We start from the raw sequence: 15,837 nt of genomic DNA on the forward strand, positions 1-15,837 counted from the left end.
GGCCTCTCATCTTGCTGAAAAGACTGTCACCATTTCCCCCAATCCTGATTTAATGGTGAGTGGCCCTGCCCCTCCCTGGCGTGGGTCCCACACTTTCTTACTGTCCACCTTCATGTGATGGAAGTCCTGTTCCAGGGACCCATGGCTTCTCTCATAAGAAGCGGTCTCCAGGCCGGGCGCGGTGGCTCACGCCTGTAATCCCAGCTACTCGGGAGGCTGAGGCAGGAGAATAGCTTGAACCTGGGAGGCGGAGGTTGCAGTGAGCTGAGATCATGCCAGTGCCCTCCAGCCTGGGCAACGAGAGCAAAACTCCATTTCAAAAATAATAATAAAATAAAGAAGCAGTCTCTCCAGGGTTATCAGTAGCTTCTGAACTGATTTGGGGAGAAATGGAGCAATCAAGTTATCATTCAGCTGACTGATTCTGAAACCTGAAACTTAAGTTATGAGTGATTTGCTCCCAGGGCCCCTGTGGGAAGGCCGCCGCCCCTTGGTCGGGAAAGCAGAGCTCACCACCACCAGGCCACAGGCTGCTCCGTTAGGGAAGGCAGTGCCAAAGTTTGCCCTGGACTGCCTTGTTCCAGATGGGGCCAACAGCACCTCACTGGCCCCTCTGGGCCTCAGTTTCCACATCTGCTAAGTGAAGGGGCTGGGGCAGGTGAGGTGTTTCAGGGCCCTTGTCCCTCACACCTCTGATATTCAGTGGCTCAAGCATAAGGCAGGCCTAGAGACAGTGGCCCAGACCCTGCTGGTGGCCTCCCCCATACGGTTCTTCCTAGCAGTCAAAGCCTGAGTCAAAGGCTGCTGGTCAAGGCAGAGTTTACTGAACTGTTAGTTTCCTCCTGCACACACCAGGCATGACACCTTCAAGTCTGTCCAGCAGTGGCTCCAGAAAGTACCCTGTGTGCCTTGGGGGCAGAGGTTACAGTTCTCGCTGTGTGGCACGGGAGCCTTCACAGTGCCCTCGGGAGCTGCCCCTGGTCTTTGTCTGCAGAGGTGACTGGGAGGGTAGAAAAGGCAGCGGGATGGCATTGTTTCGGGGGCGGGGTGGTGGACAGTGAGCCTGGGCAGTCACAGGGAGGCTGACTTGGTTCTGGGCTGCAAGATCTGTGCATAGGAGGCCCCTGGGTTTCTTCCAAGCTCTTCACTGAAACGCAAAGAGTCTGAAGAGGAGGCAGTGGGCACAGTGCCCCTGAATCCGGTTAGGTGGAGTTTACTGCATTTAAAGGAGCAGGTGCCCATGGTGAGTGAGTGAGTTCTGGGATTTGGGAGATTCCCAGAGGCCTGACAGGCCTGTCCCACCCTCCTGGACTTCACTACAGGGAGCTGAAGTCAGGGCCCAGGCAGGGGAGCAGGCCACCCAGGTAGGGAACAAATGCCTGCCCATGCAGGGCAGAGGGCAGGGCTGTCGGGGCCTTGGGTGGTCTGGGCACTGGGGCGGGTGGAGGAGAGGCAGGGGTGGAGGAGAGGCAGGGGTGGAGGAGGCGGGGCTCTCCCTGGAGGCCGTCACTTGTCCGCGTGCTGCAGCAGCAGGTCCACCGCCTCTGCGAGGTTGTCCACGTACCCATCAGCCTTCACTTCTGGATGGTGCTCGTCACTGGGCCTGGAGAGGATGGCCGGAGGTTAGTCAGTGCCCCCACGTTGACCCCTCTGCAGCCACACCCACCCTCCCAGCATCTAGCACGGGCCTGGCCTTAGCTTGAGGAAACCTCCAGGTCCTGCCAGGCAGCCTGGCCCGTGGCCACTGGCCATCCCCCTCCTCCCCCTCCCCTACTCAGACACACATGGCCCCTCCTGACTGTGCCCTCAACCTGGACACCTCCCCAAACCTGTCCCCCACTGGGAGCCTGCTCAGCCTTGTGGAGTGACAGCCGGCCCAGCTCCCTCTGGGCCTCCAGCACAGGCATCTCACCTTGGATGGTGGGGACATGAGTGTACCCTGCTCTGGGCTCCCCAGGGGCTCACCTCACACCCCTGGCCTGGCCTAGTGCCCCGTGGGAGGAGCCTAGTTCATGTGCACTGTGGGCACAGCTGGGGCTAGAGACCCGGAGCTCCTGCCTGCCCTAATGCTGGGGGCCCGCATGTCAGTGACAGCATGTGCCTTCTGGTTGGTGCCCTCTGAGGCCACGCCCACCCAACAGAGGAGGCACCGGGCTCCTGGATGAGCTGCCCTCTGGCTGGGATTCTGGCGGCAGGAACCTCTCCAAAGCCTTCAACCATTCCCCAGGCATCTCCTGAGGTCTCACTGGATGCTGAGGACACAGGAATGAGGCCATGAGACAGTGCAGAGGCCTCTGGGCCCTGCCAGGGGACTTTGTGGAAGGGGCTGTGGGCTGAGTCCTGAAGGCAGGCAGGCAGGGGCTACGGGTAGACACGTGGGTGGGAGAGGAGAGCCCCAGGAGCAGGAAGGGGTCAGGTGGGTTCGTGGAGACATCCCAGAGCCTTTTTTTTTTTAAATTTTTTTGAGACCAAGTGTCACTCTGTTGCCCAGGCTGGAGTGCAATGGTGCGATCTTGGCTCACTGCAACCTTTGCCTCCCAGGTTCAAGCGATTCTCCTGCCTCGGCTCATGAGTAGCTGGGACTACAGGCACCCGCCACCACGCCCGGCGTTTTTTGTAGTTTTTTTTAGTAGAGATGGGGTTTCGCCATGTTGGCCAGGCTGGTCTCCGACTCCTGACCTCAAGTGATGTGCCCGCCTTAGCCTCCCAAAGTGCTGGGATTACAGGAGTGAGCCACCGTGCCCGGCCCCCATCCCAGAGTCTTGACAGTCATTTGAGGAAGTGGCACCTCATCCTAGGGGCTGTGGGCAGCCTGGAGGGCTGTGAGCCAGAAGGCCCCTCCCCACAGCCTTGCACCCACAGAGGCGCTGCTGGAGCTTGGCAGAAGTGGGGACTGGCCCGTCTGCAAACCTACCATTACCGAGGGACATGTTGCTTGGATCACCCCACGGCCTGGCCCAAGCTCCCTGAGAAGCAGGGAAACCACAGTCTCCCAGCAGCAGCGCCCCCACTTTGGAAGCTGCCACCCCCGTCTAAGAGGGAGTGCTTGAAGGTGGTTCTCACAACAGCTAAAAGCCGTGTTGGCCCTTTCAAAGCGTTTGGTTTCTGCAAAGGGCTTTCTTTACCCTAAAATGACTGTCATGGGCAGGGGGCCTTTTTCTTTTAAGGGTTCTCAGCCCAGTGGCCTGGAGGCTACCTCCTGGCCCTCAGGGACTGCTGAGGCTGTGGACCTGGACAGGGGCCACAGGGGCAGTCCCTGGGAGGGGAGGGCAGTGTGGGCTCCCCTGTGACTGGGAGGGTGTACCTTTTGGCTCTTGTCCAGGTCCCAAGGACAGAACCCTGTCCTCTAAGCCCTCCAGCGCCCCCACTTCCTTGCCCACCCGCTTGTATGGGGCTACGGCCGCTTCCCCTCCTGCACGGCCTCTGAGCACAGCACTCACGAGCCTCACATCCCTCTCCCTTCCATCCTCCAAGGAAGAAATGGTCACCCCCATCTTGAACAGGTGAGGAAACAGCTCAGAAAGGTTCAGAGACCTGCTGAAGGTCACACAGCAGGGAGAGCAGAGCTGGGATCTGACTGGTTCTACTCCCAGCCCCGTGTTCTTTCCAGAGCTTCCACCACTGCTGGACATTCCTGCCCCTTCCAGCAAAGGGCAGTTGACAGCACCCGCTCCAAGCAGGGGCACCTACAGATGCCAGTACCAGTGGGGATCGCTTGGCTGGCCCTCCCAAGCATGGGCACTCTGCTGCTCCTGAATGAGCACACACCAAAGTATGAGCCTGGGGGACCAGGCAAGGGGACGAGTATGCGGCGCCCTCACCCACACCCACTCCATCAGCACCCGCACCTGCACCCGCTCCATCAGCACCCTCACCCTCACCCGCACCCACACCGGCTCCATCAGCACCCTCACCCGCACCTGCTCCATCAGCACCCTCACCCTCACCCTCACCCACACCGGCTCCATCAGCACCCTCACCCGCACCCGCACCTGCTCCATCAGCACCCTCACCCTCACCCGCACCCACACCGGCTCCATCAGCACCCTCACCCGCACCTGCTCCATCAGCACCCTCACCCTCACCCTCACCCACACCGGCTCCATCAGCACCCTCACCCTCACCCGCACCCGCTCCATCAGCACCCTCACCCTCACTCTCACCCACACCGGCTCCATCAGCACCCTCACCCTCACCCGCACCCGCTCCATCAGCACCCTCACCCTCACCCGCACCGGCTCCATCAGCACCCTCACCCTCACCCGCACCGGCTCCATCAGCACCCTCACCCTCACCCGCACCGGCTCCATCAGCACCCTCACCCTCACCCGCACCCGCTCCATCAGCACCCTCACCCTCACCGGCTCCATCAGCACCCTCACCCTCACCCACACCCGCTCCATCAGCACCCTCACCCTCACCCACACCCGCTCCATCAGCACCCTCACCCTCACCCTCACCCACACCTGCTCCATCAGCACCCTCACCTGCACCGGCTCCATTAGCAACCCCAGCAAGAACAACCCGTGTCAGTGTCGGGGCTTTAGAGGCCTCTTGTCTTGTGTGTGCCATTCTGAGATGGCATACAGGGTGTCCACGATCTAGGAGAGGGGCATTGAAGACGTGTGTGATCCTGCATCAGTGCTGAAATAGGGACTCAGCACCGCGCGATCCTGCGTCAGTGCTGGAATATGGACTCAGCACCACCACGAGGCCTTCTATGGTGTGGGCCACGTTGGAAAACTGCGTATCGATATCCACTTGCGACCCCGCAGTCCCACTCCTAAGTATGTATACAGCAGAAATGCATCCTCACAGTCACCAAAGGCACATTTTAGAATGTTCCACACAGCTTTAGCTGCAATAGCTAAAGTCAAACACTGGACACATGCCCGCCAGGGGGAGGATGGGAAAACAGACCGTGGCAGAATCGCACACTGGAATACTCCACAACGGCTCAACCTGGGGTGAGCTCCTGCCGCGGCAATGGGGGTGAGCCCCAGACCTGAAGAGCAACCAAGGCCAGACTCGAGGAATACACACAGCAGGACTGACTTACAGAGAGCTCCAGAGCTGGCAAAGGCAGACTAGTGACAGAGGGTGGGATGGCGGCTTCCTAACGGAAAGGTGAATGGGGTGCCAGGAATGTTCTAGATCTTGACCTGGGTGGGGCCAACATCCTATTCTTCACTTTTAGAGCACTTTACTAATGTTATACCTCAAAAATTTAATTAAAAAGCCACATATGGGCCGAGCGTGGTAGCTCACACCTGTCATCCTAGCACTTTGGGAGGCTAAGGCAGGAGGATTGCTTGAGCCCAGGAGGTCGAGACCAGCCTGGGCAACATGGTGAAACCCCATCTCTACAAAAAAGTACAAAAATCAGCCAGGTGTAGTGGCGGGTGCCTGTAGTCCCAGCTACTTGGGAGGCTGAGGTGGGAGGATCACCTGAGCCTGGGAGGTTGAGGCTGTGGTGAGCCATGATCACACCACTGCACTCCAACCTGGGTGACAGATGACAGTCTCAAAAAGAAAGAAAAGCCACATATGATGCTCACAGATGCTATTGTGTAGGCCAGGGGGCCAAATTCTACCTGCGGCCTGTCTTTATATTTTTAAAGGGGTGTAAAAAGAAGAGAATAATACGCAACAGAGACCAAATGGAAGCTGGCAGAGCCTGAAGTGGTAACGATTCGGCCCCTACAGGAAAGGCCTAGACCCCTGGGCTGGCCTGCCCACCGTCCCCCAGGGCTCTAGACAGGCCCCTTCTCAAGTTCTTACTCTTGGGAAGCCAGTGCTTCCACTCAAGTGCACCGCTGCTGCAGGAGATGCGGCTGCTCTGGGCTGGGCAGGGCTGGCCCCATCTTCCTGGGGCTGCCAGCCACACCTGGCTCCAGGCTGTGCAGACACACCCTGTCCTGGTACAGAATGAAGGGTGGGCAGGGGTCCAAGGTCCCCTTGAGGCTGCTGATGCTCCCCCACTTACTCAGATCCCTCTTGGAGGACAGACGTCATGAGGGGAAGAGGCTTCTCTCAGCAGCTCTACCTCTGAGACTGCTGGCCCTGGCCGAGTGCACAGCAAGCTGGGTGGGCGGTGGGGTGGGGGGGCCCTCTGAGCGAGACAGAGACAAAACCAGAATGGCTGGCTAGTTCAGTAAATTAGCCCCCTGGCAAAACACCTCTCTGCCTCAGTTTCCTCATCTGTGCCATGAGGATAAACCTGGCTCCACCCCCTACCAGCCACGTGGCCTTAGGCAACTTCCTTAAGCCCCTGTGCCTGGGTGTCCCTGCCTCTAGAGCGAGGTCATAATAGCATGCGCCATGGGCTCCCATGAGGAGGGCAGGAGCCGATACTCGTGGCAAGGACAGGTTGGTTGGCGTGGGTGTGGGCGCTGTTGTGGCTAAAATTGAAAACTCAGCAATCCTGTCCGGGGAATGCGCCGTGGGCTGGGGCTGGGCTGGCCAGGGAGGTGGAGCATGACCGGCCTTGAGCCTTCCCCTGGGCACACAGGCTGGTGGCGGGGGGTGGGGGGCAGACAGGCAGGCGGATGGACACACACTGATGTGTGGGCTACATGGGGTACAGGGAGGACAGGGTGAGTGGGGAGGAAGCCCAGCACAGGCACTGGATCGGGAAGGTCAGAAAGGCTCCAAGCAGGACCCTAGGGGGCATCCCAACAGCCTGGATTCCCAGCAGACGTGGCACTAGGGAGGGTGCCTGGGGGAAGGGCCAGTACGCTCGCTCCTGCCCTCTGCACCTGCAGCGCTTCTACTCCCTGGTCTCACCTCTGCCTGGCCTGTGTGAATGGCCCTGGATCAGCCCTGCCGGGCTGCCCTCAGCTCCCACTAGGGTCTGGGGAGATGAGCTCCAAAGCACTGCTCGCAGCCGCCGTGTGTACACCCAGCCCACACTTAAAAGGAGTCGGGGGCTGAGGCTGCGGCCCAGGTCTGATGTCCTCTCTGGTACCGCAGCCAGTTCCCACCTGATTTCCAACTTTTCTCCTCACAACAGTGAGAGGTTTGGGCTCCCTGTTGCCCAAAGCAGAACAAAAATTCTTCCAGCAAACACCGCCATGATTCATCATCCGAGCCCCTGGGGGACTGGCCCCCAGGACCCCCCTCCTTGGACACCCAGGTGCCCTGGGGCCAGGCTTATTGTCCAGGCAAAAGAAACTAGCCCTGAGAGGGAACAAGAGTTCTCCCCATGGAAGATGACGCTTTGTAATGAGAATCCGGCCAGCTCCACTCCGCACATGTACCTAGCCGAATGGCGGCTGTGGCTAATTATGTTTAATTACATATCATTTAAATTCAAGAATCCACTAAAAGAAAGGATTGCATTAGCACCCGGCCGGTGTTTGCCCACACGCAGCGGAAATCGTGGACTTTTATGTCTTAATTACGTGACGCTGCTGTGGGCTGCGTCTCCCAGGGAGCTGGGGTAGGCAGGAGGGGACCTGTTCCCGGCCTGGTGGCCCCAAAGCCCCTGAAGCAGCTCTGCTTTGTCCAATGGCCTGGGCAGGAGGAGTCCCTGCCCCACGCTGGCCAGTGCCCTGTGACCTGTGGACCTCAGAGATGTCACGGTACAAAAGCTGAACCAAGAAACCCAGCAAAGGTGCGTCCTCGGCAGTGGGGACAGAGCGGAGAGGGCGAAGCAGGAGGGGCTGCAGAACATCCTGCCCTGAGTGGCCCTGCTGGGACAGAGCCGGAGGAGGAGGAAGAGACAGACAGAGGGACACGGCCACGCCCGGTGAGAGGGAGGGCAGGGACAGGAAGAACCATGAGACAGGCAGAAACAGGGAGAAAGAGAAAAGAGGGCGGAGAGAGGGCAGGCGAGGAGAAACAGACACATGGAGCGAGGGGACAGGCACGGGACACAGGAACAGGGGAAGGGGCCTGCAACAGGCAGGGAGGGGCTGGGGCTGCCCCCATGGTTCTGTGTCCTGGCCATGTGGGCCTGCATGAAGCCCCTCCGCCCTTCCCTGGCCTACAGGCCTGGCTGAGGGCTCCCTGTGGGGGTCCGTAGCACTGCTCCTCCCCCTGCCCCAGGCCCAGCCCAGGCGCCCCCCAGACAGCTGAGCACCCTGCTCTGTCCCCAACAAACTGCATGGCCCAGGGTTGGTCTCTTCACCTGCCCGAGCCTCAGTTTCCTCATCTGTAAGGTAGCATAGGGCTTGGCTCTGGGGGCCACTCTGAGATGAAACAAATTAAAAGAGGCAAGACTGAACACAAAGTTGGCGTTTCTCCTGCACCTGGTGACCCTGCAGCTCACCCTGGCGCTGGCCCTGCCCCCTCCCACCTCCACCCTCTGCCCTCCACGGTTCACAGTCCAGTTCCACACTCACAGTTGTCAGCACTGCTGGGAAAGAAAGCAAAGGGCCTGGAGTCTGAGGGCACCGATGGGAGAGGGAGCGGGGCAGGACTGAGCAGGGCAGGGACGCTTCCGGAAACAGGGACGTTAAGGCCGAGCACTGCTCCCGTCCATTGTCCTTGCTGCTGTCCTCCCGAGAATGGCGTGGGGGCACCAGGCCTTTGTGGGGCGGCTTCTTCACTAAGCCAGAGTGCCTGGCCCCCGGGGCCTGGCTGGGAGGTGGGAGCAGTGAGCGATTTCTCCAGGCGCCTGCGGGGCGGCTGCGGGTTCTCCTCTCCTCTCCTCTCCTGGGGGCAGCCTCCCTCGGGCTGCATTTGGGTGTCTCTGGCTGAGGACCTGCTTCTGATGTGGGGTGGGCCCTCCAGGTACCTCTCCCATCCTTGCGCAGCAGCCTGCAGGATGGGTCCTGCTGCCCGGGTTTTGGAGGTGGAAGCGGAGACACGCAGCTGGGAGGCGTGTGGGCTGCAGGACCGGGAAGTTGGCCTGGAGACAGCATGGCTTCCACCGGGCCCCACAGGGTGACCCGGGCCCCTTGGGGGAGGGGGTCTTCTGCTAAAGCCTGTTCCCTTCCCTTTCCCCCTCCCCCTCCACTGGCTCCTCCGTCCAGCCTGGCCCCCTCTCCTCTCTTTCGCAGCCAGAGTGGCCTCCCTAAATGCTCACCTGCTCCCGCCTCCCCTGTGTAAACTGCTGTGGCTCCCTATTGCCCACATCATAGGCCAGCTCCTCAGCGTGGCAGATGAGTCCATCCTGACTGGCCCCACCCGCGGACCTCCCTCCCCACGCCAGCCACTCAGTGCCTGGGCCGCTGCTCTTCAGACATCCCAGCTCTCCCTGCCATTGCCCGTGCTATGCCCTGGAATGCTCTTGAAACCTGCTCCACCTGCAAACTCCTATTCACGTTTCAAGACCCCACTCACTTGTCCCCATCTCCCACTGTATGCTCCTTCCACAGGGCGAGTTGTTCTCTCTTCTGAGCATGCAGAATGTGCCCCCCGACCACCCCATGCCATCAAAGCTGGGGGCTGCTCTGCCACTTCACCTGCAGGTACCAGTGTTGACTTCGCTTCCTGGAGGGACAGGCCAGGTTTCCTGCCCTCGGTGGTCCCCCCAACAGGCCTGACCCAGAGCAGGCACCCAGGAAGTGCCCACCAAATGAATGAACAAAGGCCCCCAGCTGGGCAGGCCAGTGCCTGTCATCAGTGATTCCTCCCCCTCATGCCCTGTCAGCCGAATGCAGGGAATGGGTGAGTGAGAGGCAGAAAACAAGGCGGTTCTGTGCCTGTCGCCTGGCCAGCTTCACAGGGACAGTCTTTGCACCAATCGAAGGAAAATGGTGGCCAGGCCCCAGCAAAAGAGCCCCATGAGGCCAGTCTCCCTGCCGCCTCCTCCAGGGCACACGCAGGCCAGCACCGCCTCCTGAGGAACACTGACCAAGGGGAGACAGGTGCAGCCTCTCCCCGAGGGGCTCTTGAGGGACCTGAGCTGCCCAGGACTCCCAGTGGGTGGCCCACCCACCTCCTCCCCACCCTGCAGGGGCAGGAGAAGGAGCAGGGTGGGGCAGAGGCTCTCCCGACTGGAGGCTGCAATAGCTGTCTACCCAGGGAGGGGCAGGCATCCCTGTCCCCATTTGCTTTGGAAAGGCAGTGGCTGGGAGCCAGGTGCGGGGGGCAGCTGCCCAGTGAATTCAGGGATCCGGGCACTGGCATCAGAGGGTGATGCCAGCTCGGCTGTGCTGACAGACTTGCAGGACAAGGACAGAGGGTGATTCATGAGGTGGAGGTAGTGAGGCCGGGAAAGGGGCATCCTTCCATCAGAACCCCAGGAGCCCAAGACCCCCGGGGGCCTGCGGGGTTATTTCTAGAAGGGTGTTCACCAGAGCCTGGCCCTGGCAAGTGCCTGGAGGATGCAGCTGGGAGATCTGCCTCCACCTGTACACCCGCAGCTTCCCTGAAGGCTGATTATCAGATGGTCTGCACTGGCACATCACAGACACTAGGCCTGTGCCCATGGGGTTCCCTGCTGTCCACGTGCTGGCCCAGCATGGCCACCCTCAGGACAGCAGCTTGCTGGGGCCCAATGAGGCAGGCAGAAGGCCCAGAACATCCCACATCCAGCCCGTGACCTGGCCTGAGCTGGGCTCCTGGCAGGTGTCCGAGGGTCGGTGGCCTCCTTACGGGGTAGTTGGGTGGTAGGGTGGAGATGGCCGCAGATCTCAAGCAGGCTGCTCTGACCCCTCTGTCCCCTGGGTTCTGGAAGCAGGTCGGGGGATGACATGCCCAGACCCATGTACCTCTGGGAAGGTGCCATGTCATGCTGCTTACAAAGAAACCCGAGCGGGAGCTCCTTCCCACGGAGCCCATGCATCCAGCCAATGCCTCCCAAGCCCCTCTTCTCCCAGGGCCTGGGGGTCAAGAGGCACACAAAGGACTCTCACCTGGTCCCTGCCTGTAAAGAGCTCACAGGGCACCTGAGCCCAGCGCTCCAGCCCCAGGCCCGGGCCGTAGCAGGTGCCTGGTGGACACAGGCTCCAGCCTCAGCTACCTGTTCTCACTCGGGGATTGCTCAGCCCTCAGGCCCGTGTCCTCCCAGGCCAGCTCTGCCCACAGGCCTGAGGACTGCTGTGAGTCAACCTGGAGCCCCGGAGCCCAGCCTGGGGACCCTCCAGCCCAGGGCACCTCCTGCTGTTGAAGCCAGCTGGGTCCTGGCAGGAAGGGTGGCCTGGAGGGACTGGAGGGTCCAGGGCCACATGCCAGCCCCGAGGCGAGGGCCGCAGGGAGGCCCCCAGCCTGGAGGCCCGCCCTCCCCTTGCCCAACACGCTCACACATACAGGACCTTCTTGGGCTGCTTTGAAGCCACTTGGCAGAAAAAAAAAATCCAAATAAAAACCCAGGACTAAAGGAGGCCTCGTCCTGGGCCTCTCTGCGTCCCTCACCTCTCTGGCCAGGAGCAGGGATGGGGACACGCTTTCTCTGGCTGGGACCTCCCTTGGAGGTGCCAAGCTCCTTTCCCGCTGGCCCAGCTGACAGCAGGAGCAGTGGCCCGGTCAGGTGCTTGTCCCCCATCCGTTTGGCCATCTGCTCCTCTGTAACGAGGAGGGGTGGGGAGGGAGGAGGTGACCCCTCCCCCTGAGCCCCTACACATGGAATGTGTGTGTGGATGAGAAAGCTGTGCACCCTGGCTGGGCCTGCCCAGCCCAAACCACCCACTCCCGCCTTCCTCCCACCTGGGGTGAGCCAGACACCCGCAGAGGCTGGGCACGAAGGCACTGCAGGTGTCCACCTAGGCTGCCGCTCCCAGGCGGCACTACGTACAAAGAGCCAGGGCAATGGTGAGGGGCCCGGATTCCCCAACTCTGTCCTGCCCTGGCCTGGCCCCAGCCCTAGTACCCCTCCCAGGGACTGCAGCTGGCCACATCCCACCCTGCCCTGTCCCTCCCACCTGTCCAGGAGGCCTGACAAGGGTGTCTCAGAGCTAAGAGTGAGGTGGGGTCCTGTGCCCCCCAACCAAAAGAGACACCTGCCCTGTGTGCACATGTGTGGGCGGGTGCAACCCAGAAATAGGAGAGGGGTGCACTGTGTCTCCTGCCCCTCAGCCTTGGATCCCTACAGTCTCCTGGTGGTCTGGCCCCCATCTGGATGTGTGAAGAGCTGGGGTGGGGCAGGGCTGGGCTAACTGAACCCCAATTTTCTTCCATTGGGGGACAGGGCTGGGCTAACTGAACCCCCTTTCCTTCCAGTGGGTGGTGCCCAGGGCCCAGAGCCCGCCCTGGCTGACCTGTCCTCTAGCTAGTAAGGACAAAAGTCTCTCCTCGCAGAAGGAGGCACTCACTGAGCCAGTCCCCCAGGGCTCTGAACCCTAGTGGGTAAACCGAGGCACAGGACGGGAACTGCCCAAGGTCTCACACACCCTCAGGAGCCACAGACTCACTGGAAATAGGCCTGCCTGCTGCCCACAACCCAGAGCTCTCCACCAGCCAGTGGGCAGGCCCCGGGATGCAGGTGAGACTCCTCTAGCTAGCAGACTTGTGGCCTCCAGGACATCAGCGATACCACAGTGGGCCCACACTTCTGCAGTAAGCCAGCTGTGGGTGGCATCTCTGTGTGCTCTGCACAGCGCACCATGGGGTGCACACCATGATCTGCTTCTCTGAGATGAGGAGAGAGACCCCCAGAGACAAACAGCCATGCTCAAAGTCACAGCCAGAAGCGGCAGAGCTGGGGTTTAAACCCAGTTCGTCTCCCTCCCACAAGAATCGAAATCTGGGCTCACGTCAGCAAATCCTCCCTGGGCACATGGGGCATAGCCTGCATCTGGGTGTCTCTGGTGGGCTGGTTGACTCTGGCTAGACCCGGAGGCCTGTAGGCAGGGGTCTCCCCTCCCACCCACCCCTGGATGGAGCTGGGGCACTAAGAGGAGGCAGTGCAGCAGGGGGTGAGGCACAGCACACATGGAGGCCGACGGGAGAAGAGGAACGGTGCATGCTGGGAGCGCACGCGGGGCCTGGTAGCCCACGGCCTCCCCATGGCTGGTGCTCCGCGTGGAGCCACCCAGATGCCTGCATTCCTTGGGATCTGCAGCCTGGTGGTCAACAGGACCCGGGGGGCCAGGCCTGAGGCAAGGGCGTGTGCCAGGCAGGCAGAGAGCAGTGGGGCCTGGCGGGGAAGGGCTTTTGCCGTGAACCTTGGCACCCACCAGTCTCTGTCCACAGGGAGGAAACGGGGCTTATTTACAGCTGGGTTTAGCCAGGTGGCACTTTGTCAACCAGAACCGACACCATGGCGCCAGCTATTTCCTGTGTGGTTCTCACTGCCCCACTGACTGCGGGCACCGCAGGGGCTGAGAACAGAGGTGGGACGCACTGAGAGGGGCTGGTGGTGACGCTTGGCCGCCCACCAGGGGGTTGCTGGTCTCCAGAGACTCCCTCACGTGGCAAATGCGGTCCCTTGAACCCCCGACCCTGGCTGGAGTGTGGGGCAAGTGCTCACCCGCCTGTCTCAGGCCCTCACCCAATTCACCTACATAAGGCTCCCAGTCAAGCACACATAGAACTTTTCAAAACTAGGAGCTGGAAACCTGGCTTCTTGAGAAAATCTGAAAGATCCCACAATATGGGCCGACAAACCATGGGCAGCAGTGCGCTGCAGGGTGTGACGTGGCAGCTGCTTCCTTGCAAGGGGCAAGGTGGGCCCAGCCTGCCACACTCCCACCATTCTCTAACGTCTCCCTGTTCCCATGCCAGGCACACGTCACTCTAGTGCACTTCCCCCTGTCCCTGTGGGTGTCTCTGAATCTGCTGCCCTGCCCTAAAGCTTTAGCTCCCTGGGCTTCATTCCCAAAGAACAAGTCACCTCCTCCAGGAAGTCTTCCCTGAAGCCTTCCTCCCTCCAACCCTCGCCTCCTCAGTTAGGTGCCCGCTCTGCACTCCACGGCAACTGTGTGGACCCCATCACAGCACCCATCAATCTGCCACAACTGTTTGGTTACCTGTGTGCTGCCCCCTCCACACTGAGATCCTGAGATCAGAGACATTCCATTAGTGGCCTCATGGCCTTGGCTCCTAGTGAGCACAGGAGTAGTCAGCCAACCGCTTAGCAGACAAGCAGGCAGCCTCCTTCCTACCGACCACTGGGGACTGTGGGTTATTGCCTGGTATCAGCTTCCTGTGAGCCTTGGCCCTCCTAGAAATCTGGGCTGTGGGGCAGTCCCTCCCCATGAGTGGAGGAGTGATGGGCAGACAGGTGGACCCCTGGGGCTCAGGGCCTTGGCGCCCGGGCCTGAGCTCACCCTCCTGGTCCTCCCTAGAGTCCAGCTCCAGCACAAGGGGCCACATGCACTTCACCTCCTCTGGGGAGGCCCCACCGTGTGAGACCCCGGGCACCTAGGTTGCAGCACCCAGATATAGAGAATTTCCTTCTGGAGACCAACTGCCCTGGATGGAACACCCTCTCCCAACATCGAGACTGAGAGGTGTGGGCATGCTGACCACCCCACCCAGGCCAACACCCAGATCGGGCCAGCCCTGTTTCTGGCCAGTGAAGCTGAGCCCTAAGAGGCAAGCCCCCCACCCTGCCCCAGCCGCCTGCAGCCCTCTGTGCCTTTGGCAAAGCAGGCACCAGTGCCCCAGGGCAGGGGCCTAGGAAGAGCTGCAGGCACCAGTAACGGAAACAAAAGCTCACATAAGCTGGGGCTGCGCCAAACCAGCAACCCAGGATCCTGAGGTCTGACGGGGGACCCATCAGTGCGAGGGGCCGCACTACCAACAAGGCCAGACTCTGTCTCCCTAACGTGGCCCACAGGGGGCCCTGGAGCTGGCCCCTGCTTACCCACCAGCTGCCCCCTCTCCCCGCTCCCCAGCACTCATGTCCTCAACTGCCCCTGCCTCGCCTGGTGCCTTTCTCCGCCACCTCCTCTGCCTGGAACACCCTCTCGCTCCCTCACTCTGCAAAAGCCCCAACTCAGAGATCCCTGCCCCGTGGTCTTCAGGACCTATCCTACCCCCCAAATAAATGCATGATCAATGAATCCCAAAGACCTGGAAGGTCTCTGGGACACAGGCCTGGGGGACCCAGTTGGGACCTTCCAGAATGGGGGCTGACCGTGCCATGGGAAGAGCACCCCCAGAGTAGGCAGCTCTGTCCACAGAGCATGACACTTGGTTCAAGGCCACAGTGCAGACGCAGCTCCCGGGCACTCCAAGTCAGGCCCCAAGCAGTAGGCAAGTACATTCCCCAGGACGCCCACAGCATGTCCAGACAGCAAAAGTGGCTTCTCTTTTTCTCCTTGTTTATAGAAAGCTTTGAGAGCCAGGCCTCCCTAATTCCAACGACACGAGGGACTTGGGCTTCCCATAGCCAGGCTGAGGAACCGAGAGGGGAGCAGGGAGGGCTGGCAGCTGCCTGGCAGGGAGTATGGAACCCCTGGCTGCTCCACCTGCAAGCCCGGAGGCGGGGTTGACAGAGGGGGCCTGGGCTTCGGCCACGGGAAGGGCTGACCCTGAGCTCTGTGTGACCTTGGGCAAATGGCCACTCAGAGCCTCCTTTCTCTCGTCCTGAAAGTGCGGCTGAAAAGAGCCGGACTCTGCTGGGGCTATGGTGGAGATTCACCGAGATGGTGCAGGTGGTGGGCATGGCAGGTGCTTGCCTGGGTGGATGGGTGGACAGGTGGATGGGAATAGACAAACGGACAGTTAGAAGGATGATGGATGCACAGGAATGGATAGGAGGATGGATGGCTGGGGACGGATGGGTAGATGGATGGGTGGGTGGGATGAGTGGATGGGTGAGTGGACAGATGGGCAATGAATGGATGGATGGACAGATGAATGGATGGACGGATGGTTGGATGGGAATGGACAGAGAAGGGTGGACGGCAGGCACTGCATCGGGCTGGATGAGTGGATGGATGGACAGGGATGGACGGATGGGGATGGACAAGTGGATGGATGGATGGATGGATGAACAGGGAT

The 15,837-nt window shown here is 60.8% G+C and overlaps 1 protein-coding gene across 2 annotated transcripts in view; it reads right to left on the reverse strand.

Annotated features, from left to right (window-relative positions):
• Positions 1–802: 802 nt before the first annotated feature.
• The window catches only part of LHPP (phospholysine phosphohistidine inorganic pyrophosphate phosphatase), a 148,556-nt gene continuing 133,521 nt past the window's right edge, over positions 803–15,837 (reverse strand). For both annotated transcript variants that reach the window (XM_003277767.1, XM_030805865.1), the window contains one exon: positions 803–1,603. In XM_003277767.1, the coding sequence (XP_003277815.1) occupies positions 1,507–1,603 (97 nt within the window). In that variant the 3' untranslated portion in view covers positions 803–1,506. The remainder of the gene's footprint in view (positions 1,604–15,837) is intronic.

Source organism: Nomascus leucogenys, chromosome 3 (assembly GCF_006542625.1).
Source record: "Nomascus leucogenys isolate Asia chromosome 3, Asia_NLE_v1, whole genome shotgun sequence".
Classification (NCBI taxonomy): domain Eukaryota; kingdom Metazoa; phylum Chordata; class Mammalia; order Primates; family Hylobatidae; genus Nomascus; species Nomascus leucogenys.